The sequence below is a fragment of the Nicotiana tabacum genome, chromosome 18, assembly GCF_000715075.1.
Source record: "Nicotiana tabacum cultivar K326 chromosome 18, ASM71507v2, whole genome shotgun sequence".
In the NCBI taxonomy this organism is placed as follows: domain Eukaryota; kingdom Viridiplantae; phylum Streptophyta; class Magnoliopsida; order Solanales; family Solanaceae; genus Nicotiana; species Nicotiana tabacum.
Window position 1 is genome coordinate 8,700,120 of NC_134097.1, and position 11,692 is coordinate 8,711,811.

General features: G+C 36.3%; 1 protein-coding gene across 1 annotated transcript; it reads right to left on the reverse strand.

The window, feature by feature from the left end:
• Positions 1–670: 670 nt before the first annotated feature.
• On the reverse strand, positions 671–11,242 carry LOC107802706 (RNA polymerase II C-terminal domain phosphatase-like 4). Its single transcript, XM_075236570.1, is given in 10 exon segments — positions 671–1,280; positions 2,922–2,960; positions 3,301–3,489; positions 4,791–5,006; positions 5,008–5,081; positions 6,208–6,388; positions 6,566–6,675; positions 8,580–8,665; positions 8,935–9,155; positions 11,012–11,242. Coding segments are annotated over 9 exon segments (1,416 nt in total). The 5' UTR covers positions 11,012–11,242; the 3' UTR covers positions 671–980.
• Positions 11,243–11,692: the final 450 nt, after the last annotated feature.

Consider the following 11,692-nt stretch of genomic DNA (forward strand, 5'->3'; position numbering starts at 1 on the left):
ATGTTGATTAATATTCCATGAGTTCCATGTTGTCATAGCTCTCAATGCTAAGTATCTCATTGTATTCTTCTTCTTCCCTAGTTTCACCACTTGTTATTTCCATAGATTTATATTTATCAAATATTGATCTAACATAATAATATATGTTAGCTTGGCAGTCGAGAGATGATTGTTCATTTTCTTGAATTGCTAAATTCTCATAAATTTTACGAACAAGTCCATTTGCACCTCTTAATTTTAAAGATGGGTTAAGTATAATAGAAATTAAATAAACTTGGGGAATAGGGAAAAAATACTTTTTAAATTTTGCAATTATTTCATTAATGGCCGGTGCATAAGTTGGATTAATTTTGCAATCATTTCATTAAGCTAGTTGTTGCAGTTGTATTAGCACTTAGCAGAAGCATTATCTAAGGTGATAGCTAAAACTTTATCAATAAATCCATAAAAATCAACAATTTGTAGAACAGTAGTTGCAATATATGCTCCAGTGTGTTTTGAATCAACAAATTTATAACCAATAATACGTTTTTGCATGTTCCAGTGATGATCAACCCAATGACATGTAACAGTTAAATAATCACAACCATTAGGACTACGACCTATATCAGATGGGATACACTTTACAATCTAAGTGAAAATACACAACGAATATACTGAAGATATTCAGTTTGAAATTTAAAAATATCATTTCTAACCGTGGTCTTAGAAAAATCTTGAAAAGCAGGATTATAAGTTTCTTGTATATAATGCACAAAAAAAAAATAGGACGCAAGACAGGCGAGCGGGACAGGACAAAATGGCCATCCCGTGTCCCGTTTAACATGGGACCATCTCGTTTAGAATTAAGTGGGACGGGACGGCCCGTCCCGTTGGACAGCCTTAATTTCTGGTAGTGAAATAAACCTGAAAGAATTCTACTATAATTTACAATCACTATATCCCCTATTCAAAACTACAAAAATAAGGTTAGCAAATTGTTATGAACTGACTGGGAAGTTTTCTTCAGGCGGCTTTCGCCATAAATAATTAGCAGCTTCAATCCATCTTGGATGGACCAAAAATTTCTCCTCCTTCACCGCCCAACGCGATTTGTCAGTTCCAGCATCCATGGAGACCACATGTGTCACCGATTGATCGACTTCTGTGGAGCATGTGGCTCCTAATTGCTCAGCCAATTTCCACAAGTGGTGATTTTCTGCTTGGAATTGTGTAGGAAACACCCGGGTGAAGACGATTTTACAACCCTTCAATATTTCCTTCCGAACTTGTTTCAGCACCTGTAAAAATGCCAACTAATTCTTATTAGACTACACCAGTGTCCCTAAATAAATTCTCTAGACACAAGACTGAGACGGGTTTAAATGGAGCGACATGGACAATTAGGATTCATATAGCCAACCCCAATTTGCTTGAAATTGCTTAGCTGTTAAATTCTCTGAAACATAAGTGATGACGTAGTCTCGCGCCTTGTTGAGGGCCAAAAACGCTCCAATACCCAATTACAAGTGATATTAATCAGAAGCGATTGTTACACTTTAAGATATACGATCTATGATCTTACAACTTCAACTTTCTTTAAAGAACCGAGATCAGCAGAACATGGTATTCTTTCACTTCTTTTTCCCTGGACTGCCCCCAACCTCCACCTCTTTTGGGAAGGGAGGGGGAAGAGCAGAGGTGGGTATTTTCAGGATTTGAAGGTCCCCCATAAGCTCAGTACTCCTTGTTATGGTTTCCAAATTCAGGCATCATAAGCTACATTAAGTTATTGGTAATCAGCAAAAGACGAATTATATCAAAGTTCACTCAGGACCAAATGTTAACCTTTCATGGGAAATAGGTATTGCACATAAGTCAGCAATATATTAGGTCAGTGTTACTTTCACAGACTGCAATACAGCCAATACTTGTAGGCAATATGTAGAAACAACTAAGCAAGCAAGCCTCAAACCACCTTAGGCAGCAGAAAGGAAGCTTTCGAGTAAAGTAATGAATCTATGGTGATAAACCACAAAATGGACACAAATCACTCAATAAGTATTTATTCAAGAGGTGTACACACGATGTTGAACCAATGCATACCGAGAATCTGACATGCAAAATACATTCCCTCCTCCGTCGCAATTAAATGCAATCTACTTTGACTAGCACCGTAAACCCCATAGGAAAACAACTTTATGGCAATTAGAATCATGTTGGGAGCTCCAACGTAATTTTCTATGACATTTGGCAAACAAAATCACATCCATGCTTAGGCTATTAGAACAGGACTTTTAGAGTTTGGAACAAAAACTATGTTCCCTAAAACAAACTTTCTTCACCTCACAAACTTAGTAATTCAATTTTCATTGCCGAATGCATAAATTCACATTAGTCGGAATCTGTTTTATCACAAATCTTCTAAAATTCATGCTTCCTTAATCAACTTTGCAATCACTTACTAAGCGTAAAATTTTTGGCAGAACATTGAACTTGGTCGAAAATAATTCAGCAGAGTTTCTTCCTTTTCTTTTGTTGTTGGGATAAGTGATTTAGAAGAGTATTTAATAATGTGAAAACTGGATTTTTGGTTTATCTTAATTTGAATTGTGGAGAAGAATATTTAACGAGGGGGGATTAAGTTTTTGGAATGGGCAGAAAAGAGCAGAAGTTTCTTTTATTAGGACGGAAGGAGTACTAAACTAAAAGTCGCCTATAAATTAAACTGTTTGTCAAGAATTTTACCTGCCTAACATCTCGCTCCATAATATCGTCCCTGGATTTTTGGTTTATCTTAATTTGAATTGTGGAGAAGAATATTTAACGAGGGGTTAGGTTTTTGGAATGGGCAGAAAAGAGTAGAAGTTTCTTTTATTAGGACGGAAGGAGTACTAAACTAAAAGTCGCCTATAAATTAAACTGTTTGTCAAGAATTTTACCTGCCTAACATCTCGCTCCATAATATTGTCCCTGCGTTCCTGAAAAAAAAATAAGAAAAAAAAACCTCAACAATGGAAGGCAGCTACAATCAAAAGTAAAAAAATTAGCAAGTGTTACCCCCTTCGAGCCAAATATAGATGTCCCATTACATGATTACTTAGGTAAGAACTGAAGTTTTTTTGTATTCAAACGAAGTGGGTCCGTAATTGTAGAATTAGTTTTGAAGTATGAACGTTTTCTAGCATAAAGTTTGGTTTCCTTAAAATAAAAGAACTATTTAATTATGTTATGGTTCGTTAAAATAAACTGGACAGATTTTGAGACTACTCAAACAGAAAGTATGAGTTAATTTTGGGGGAGGAATAGCAAAAAACATACCGGGTCGAAGAACAGAGTGTGGATCTGTTGCAGTACTTTTAAAACAGAGGCAAGCGCTCCCTCAGCTTCATTTTCATCACTTTTCGTTTCAGAAAGTGATTTACATTTTAAACCAAATTGTCGACAACTTGAGGTAAAGAAATGATATCGCTCCATCAGTATTAGGTTCTCCTTGTGCTTTCCCCATACCTAAAACAACACAGGTTTCAGTTCCCCCAAAAATCAACTCATTTCTCTAATTAAAAATTAGAATTTAGAAAAATATGGAACTTGATAATAGTCTTCGCTCAAATGAGATTACTCAGAGAACTTTAGACACAGAGCAGGTCTTACAGAGATTCATGCAGTTTACAAGTTTAAGATAGTCATACAATACAAACATAAACATTTAACTCAAACTAGGAGAACTCAAACCAACTATCGGCAACATCAAGAAAAAGTATCCATAAATAAAACACAAGAAAAATAACTAAGACTTTGATCAAATAGGGAATAATAAACAACGGAAATTGTTCTACAGTTCTAGACGCAAAAGGTTTATAATAATAAGTCTGAATTAAAAGAGTTTCTGGGAGCAGAAGATTACAGTAAACTACTGCTTTTATGAATTTCAGCACAAACGGACCCCATTTTCAAAAAAAAAAATCAGCACTTGCATTTGGGAACATAAATGGGAGTTAAAGAAAAAACAATTGATGACAGCTATTAGTACAACTATGGTTCATAGAGAACTGACTAAAATATGAAGATATATAATGAACATGTAGAAACAAGAAACTGGTTTGTAGATATTAATCAGTTCCAAGGAGTATCTGACAAGAGATACAATGGAAAGCAAGTGGAGCAGAAACTTGTACATAATTATTAATTGCAGGCAGCCCCTTCAGGGACGTACAATAGTGTTGAAATGATAGAACTCAGCACAAGGATAACACACAAAGTGAGAAACCGTCCAATTTATTAATTGCAGGCAAGAGCAGCAAATTGTTTCATTCCATTATTCAAAACTTGCTTTGAGTACGTCAACAGCAACTCCTGCATTTTCTCCACCCCCAGCAAAGTGCCAGTAAAAAATGCTAATCAAATGTAACTTGAACATGCTTAACAATCATTAAAAATGAGGGAACTACAAATGTGAACGCATGGCACAAACACGAACAAAGAACCGTAGATAACAATCAGGCTCAACGAAGTTCCATGCAGATAAGTTAAACTCCAAAAACAAATCTGAACTGTCAGAATAGCAATACATAAAAATGGAAAGCTGTCATGGAATTAGGGTGGCGGGAACTTAAATTTAATCCAATTAACTCTCCCTTTGTATGTATGTACGTGATAAGCCTTCAATGGTATTAGCATTCTTTTTCTTTGAGAAGGAAAATTACTATATGGAATAAGAACTATCTCAATGGTATTAGCATTCTCCTAACCACCAAAGAAATTCTTTCATTCTTCGTGGAGGAACATGATACTCCTAGAGAATTGCTTACCGCTTCAGTATCATCAAGGATCAGGACAGCACTTTCTTGACCCACAACAACATCGAGACCCTTTTGATGCCTCTGGGTGCAGTCTCCTTGAGCAATCACTCTAGAATGGAAGTAGATACCTCCAGGGTCAAGTAAGTTTGCCATTTCCAATGCATAAGGACGTTCACCCATTGTGTAAATGTACATCTCGAATAAACTACTGCTTTGCTCTCTTATTAGTCTGGACAAATGGCCTCAGCTTTGTCATCATGTGTATCCAATCCAATTTGAAAAGGTTGCTTCTCAAAGCATCTGTACATCACAAGTTGGCAAAAACATCATAAAACAGTGCACGACAGATACCTGCAAAATAACTATCACAACCAAACAACAAGAATAAAAGCAAAAGAAGTCCTTACCATAAAAGAGGTCTAAGCAAACTAGCATAAGAAAAGACAAAACTTAAAAGTACACGACGACAAAGATTACCACAAAGAATTAACCACAAACTTAAAAGTGCAGGTCGGTATGTGAAGTTACATATTCCATGCACCAAGCAAGAAAATAAAAATATGTGTGGGACCTACTAATGTCAAAAAATCTTCTATTTCTCTCCAAACAGAGACACCTCAGTACACATTCAGGAATTATGTCCAGTACTAAATTGCTCCGACAAACAACTGCCTCCAGGCCAGAAGAAATCTAACATATTGTAACATCATGAACTAGATGCACCCTAATTGCTCGTATAAATGGCTAAAGCACAGATGCATCTAGTCAAGTGAATGAGCTAAAGTCTTCTCAGCTATCTTGTGCAAACTGCACCAACACACAAAACCTCATCTCTCTAATAATGACCCACTAGATTGGACTTTAATTTAATCACTTCTGATAGGGTATGATATATATCAAAGAGTAATATAGTCACAGAGACACATACCTGCTATCAGATCCCTTTCAAACCTTGGAGATCAAGTTAAAGGAATAAGATGCTAGTAGTAGATTGAGGATAGATGACAGAAATTAGTGCAGTAAATCAGTTCAGAGGGACAACTACTAACTCCAATAACCCAGATTTTCTTAACTATGTAGTTTACATTACCTCGTATTTTCTGTATAGCTTCCTTCTCTATCTAGTTCATTAAACTAGTAGTCACATAACATACACATACCATAAAATCCCATTCAAGCTACATCGTAGAGATCCTAGCAGTACTTCACCTCACCGCTGCATGTTTCCGTCCAACTACCAAATCCCTAACAGATTTCAGGCTAGGAGACCTAGGCAGTACCTGTATAACCTGTTGGACAACATTTTCTTATTTTGCTTTCCTAGCTTCCATGTAAGAGTAAAACAGATTTTTCATCACTTTCAAGAGCAAGATATAAGCATCGAAATTATAAAGCCACTAGCACATAACCAGTAAGAGTTGCATACCAGGCAGTACTTCTCGTTGGTCTTTCAAGTATAATTCTTCTGCTGAAATATCTGCAAGTCTAGTTGAGTTCAGAAGTGTATGGTCTAAATCAAGAACCAAGTACAGCTTTTTATGGCGTAATAAGTTCTTCAGGTCCTTGTCACGCAATCGAGCAATTTCATCATCTGCAAGCCTCAAATTCTGCAAAATTAATTATAGAATCCAGTAAAGATGTAGAAAGTTTACTAGAAATAGCTGTCCCCAGCACATCATATAGTGCCTTCCATTCCTCTCAACCCTCCCCACACCCAACCCACAAGAAAAGAACATATGTATATACAAGTGTATTTTAGTGACTACTGAATCATGAAGAATAACCTTGTGTATGTATCCAAAAGCTACACCCGATTCATTTTCCACCGTCTGCCCACACCGTATACACATCCCTCCCATGACACCAGGATGTGAGCATATATCCAGAGATGCTCCTGCAAACAGGGACATTTCAGGTTTATCACACAACCCCACACATACTTTACGCTGGAGGAGCACGTCGATGACTGGAAAGGAAAGAGTCAAAGAACTTATAACTAAATGCAAGTAGCTGCAGCCTATTAATTAATTTCATCCTACAAATTATTTCTTTCCCTATTGCTTGATCTTTTGTCAGGGAAACTAATTTGCCATTTTCTAGTCCCTCCCCAAAGAATGAAAGCTCAAAGAAGCATCATCGTTCTAGTGTCAAGGAAGCCATAGCTGTCATCTATATGGAAAAGGCATAACCTAAGTTTTAAAGAACTGAAGACCAGCCTACCATCTGATACTTATCCTTGTCAGAATTCGGCAACTAAGGTTTTAATAAGATGATCAGAAGATATAATTAAGCAAAGAAGACTACAGAAGCCCATAATGATCCAGTTGTAGTATAATCAGACTGTATTTACTTCAGGCCAATGAACATTTTCTAATAGGTAAGGTCAATAATATCCACAAAAAGAAGTGAGTTCGTGGAGAAGAATATACAAAAGTACGAAAGGATTCTTCGCTGTTAGCTGTGTGGCAGCTGACAAAATCAATCAAGTTTTCCATGCCACGTAAATCATTTAAACAAAATATTCAAAAGCTGAAGACAAGCATATTTCAAGGTGCATAGAGGCTGTTTATTTCCTTCAAAGCATTGACTGCTCCTCTCTCTCCAACCATGGGACATACAAAGGAATAGCATTCTACAACTCTGTTAACTTTCTGTTTGATAAGAGTTTCCCTCACCTTCCAGTCTTTTCAAGTTTTCTATGTCATGTAAAACATTTAAACCAAATAACCAAAAGATGAAGACAATCCTAATTCAAGCTGCATAGAGGCTCTTTATTTCCTTCAAAGCATTCACTGTTCCTCTCTCCAACCCATGGGACATCTAGAGGAAATGAGGAATAGCATTTCACAATTTTCTGTTGTTCCTTAGAGTTGTCCTCCCCTTCCAACTACATAAAATTTCTTCCAAGTGATAGGCATCTATTGAAGAACCTCAACAAGATAGAAACATGTACCAAATCTCTAATTCTACAAAATGCAAAAAAAATGATTTTAAGTTTCCATCCCTTTTACACACATATAGCAATCACTCAATTAACTAGAGGTCCAACTCACTTTTTAATACAGTATAAGAGCAAATGAGGACTTCTTTGGATCTAGAGGTTCTGTAAAACTTACACTTCTACACGCATATACAAGACTACAACCAACACTTAACCTAGTGTAAGTGCAATGATAACGACTAGGCATTAACCCCACTCATAGTTATCGCCTATGTGCCTATGTGGATACTTTACTTCGTTCATCTCTAACCTTAGCTAAGTTACAATGATGCTAAGAGATTGTAAATCTTGAGACAACTTCTCTACACGAGATTTTAGGTCTACTTTACCCCTTTATATCCCCGTCAATCAACATACTGTCACACATACAAGCTAGTGCATTTATAAGTCTATGTACAATACAGACAAACCATCTCAGGAGACCTTCTCTATCAGAGATTTCCAAACCATTTTTCAGGGCCATGAAATGGTATTATTAAAATATTATACGCTCGAATAAAAGCTCAAACTCGAAATTATTATGAGCTCATTTGAATTTCAAGGCAGGCTTGCACTTGAGCTCGAGTGTTGATCCATAATCAAAGCTCGTGCTTTGTTTGAAGCTCATTTTGCATTTAGAGTCAAGCACCAGCAGTAAAACAAGACTGAGCTTGGCTCAAGTCTACCTCTAGACCTAAGTAGGTGACATGAATTAAAATAAATTATTGTAAGATGTTATAATATCTCTACAACAACACCAGAACATCAAATCATTCAACTCGATCTTGATAAAATGCTAAACAGATCTACAGAGTGACCTGAAGTTTCTGCTGGTTCTCCGCGAGATGCTGAACTCATTGGATAAACTGCAGCTTCCAAAACCTCTGCTTTGCGCTTGTTTATCCTATGATAATCAAAATAGACATCAATGAGGAAATGTAACGTGTAGTTTTAAGCATAAAAAATCAAACCGCAATGTTAAACTTTAAAAAGTAATAGTAAATTTAGCAATAATAAGATTTCCAATTTCAGCAGAACTAACAGTAGTTGGTGAAAATCAGCACAACCCTTCTGTAATTTGCTTCTTCTATCCGCGCTCTTTTTCATGTTTAACTCAAAAGCCTATCTTAGATGAAGTAACAAATCCAAGCTTCACACAGAATGTTATAATACCTGCTAGAATCTGAGCCAACATCATCATGATCATCACCATCGCCACCGTCTTCATCTTGCTCTTCCTCATCTTCCACCTCCTCCTCTCCCTCTGCTTCTTCATTTTCTACTTCGTCTTGGTCAGGTGATACATCAGAAGCAGAGTCCAACTCTGTATCGAGAAATGCTGCAAAATCATCGCTGCTTGATGAGTGCACCGGAGAATCTGCTGCCAGACTCATCTGGCATGCCAACCATGAGTTATATAAGAATCATGCTACATCATAAGGCACAAAGTTGATACACCAACATCTTCTCACTATCGTGTCAAAAACCCAAAACAATAACCAATAGCTTTAAACAATTTCAATTCACATATGGACTGCAACTTTGCAATTACTCACACACACACACAATGAGGATATCAGTAAGGCATAAAGCTCAATCGCATTGCAAAATTGAACAGAGCAACCCACATAAAACATACTTAATGAGTAATTATTAGTTTATAATTCAGTAAAGTATTCAAAAAATGCCACCTGATTTTATCAAGTTCAATTTTCAAATCTCAGTTTTGTCAGATAGATATCTATACAACTCATTCACCTCTATGTAGCCCTAATTCTCATTATTATAAGCCTTCGCTAAAGCCCCAAACAACCCAGCAAGAACAAGAACAACAACAACAACAACAACAAAAAACCCAGTGAAATCCCACAAGTGGGGCAACAACCCAGCAATAATTGTACATAATATTTGTCACACCTCCTTTTTCCGAAGAATATGGAGTTTTTCCAATTAAAGTGACATTAATCGAAATGGGATTATTTATTTAATTAGAGTCGCCACTTGGGATAATTATTATGGTGTCCCAAGTCACCGGTTTATTTTAAAATCCCAAATCAAAGAAACTGACTCTATTTTTGGTCCGCGAACACAGAAGACCGAGTAAGGAATTCGGTTAACCCGGGAGAACGTGAGAGGCACTCCCGAGTTCCGTAGTTTTAGCACGGTCGCTCAACTATTAATAATTGGCCTAACTATCTGAATTATTACATGTTTAAAACCTATTGTGCACTTTTACTTTCTAACTGTTTTTTAATTATTTGACCACTTTTAGTATTTATGGGATTTATTTGAACAAGTCGCGATGTAGCTCACTTGTTTGTTTTTGTACATATTGCGAATCGCGCCACGTGAAACGCACCCGCGACTTACAACATGTTTATTTTTATTATTATTTGAAGTTATGGTCGAGTCGCGTGAAACGCGCACTCGAATTGGGATTTATGTATCATGACTATTATACGGGAACCGTACCCATAGTCACGATGATTTATAATTAATCACGCCTAAAGCAAAACTATAAATGTTTATAAGTTGTTTCCCTAAACTACTTCGAGATTTGTTGTGAGGCAATGAATTATGGGTAACAAATTCATGTGAAAAGAATGTAGTAAATTAGTCATAAAAAAAGGGGAGTTAGCTCTTGATTCTTCTTAGGCCGGGTTAAACTCTTCGGCCCAAATCCTTAGCTCAAAATTGTTTCATGACTCATTTACAATTGAACCCAATTGAATCACATACAACAGATTATTCTTCAAACTTAAAACTAATATTTTAACATGCTACTTTGAGATAAAACGGCATAATCACATGAGTAAGCAATTTGCTAGCTAAACCAGTAAGGAAGCTCAACAACTAAATGAAACAAATTGTAAGAAAACATACTTTATTCACACAAATTTCACAAAGAACAGAGGCATGTAATCATAAGTATAGAATTACACCAAACACCTTTGTCACTATTTTAAACCCAAACAATAGATCCAATACAGTGATGGACAAATTTGCAAAGTCATTAGCATTAAAATCATGAGCTTCTCTTTCCCTAACATCTATGTACGTCTATGTTGCATATCCTAATCTAATGAAGGCATGATAACAGATTAAATTTGGAATTAACACATACAAAAGTCTCATACATTAGCTCACGGAATATGATCCACAGTAACAAATCAAGTGACATCAGAAGCTAATAAATATGGTCATGATCTCATAACAAATCAAATATGGGCATACAAGTCGAAATACATACCTAGCTGTGCGAGAATTGACTAGAAACGCCAAATAAAGGCTAGACAAAAAGGGCCAAATGAAGCTCAACAAGACAGCAATAGCAACGGCAGCAGTCCACGGCAAATCAGCCTTCAGAAGCTTTAAAATCCAAAAAATAGTTCCCAAAATCTCGTTCTCGGGTCTCTGTTCTCTAGTTTTTTTAAAAAAAAAAAAAATCGGAATTTCAACTTCTACTCAGTGAAAGCGTGGGAGTGAGGTTCAGATTAGGGTTGCTTTTGTTAGAGAGGAGGGAGAGGCGAGGAAACGACGTAATTTCGGTGCCAAGCTACGTCGTTTTGGGTAGTGAATAAGGGAACCGGACCGGGCATTGGACTAGGCTGGAGGATGTGGCGCTTTTGGGGCGATTGGGCCGCCTGAAGCTGCCCAATTTCGAGATTTAAAGGAACCAACCCCATTATTCTTTAATTGAATTTCACACTTGTCCCAAATTAAAGCTAAATGAAACTATTTTGCGAAAATGACCTAATTAGCAATTTAAACTAACTTACATTAAAATTGAATTAATTACTAGCATGTCAAAGAAATAAGCTACCATAATTTATTTTTTATGATTTTTATGATTTAAAACACTTCTAAATATGCATGAACAATTTGAATTAAAGCAAAACAAAATAAAAGAAAACCTCCTAAAATTTATAAA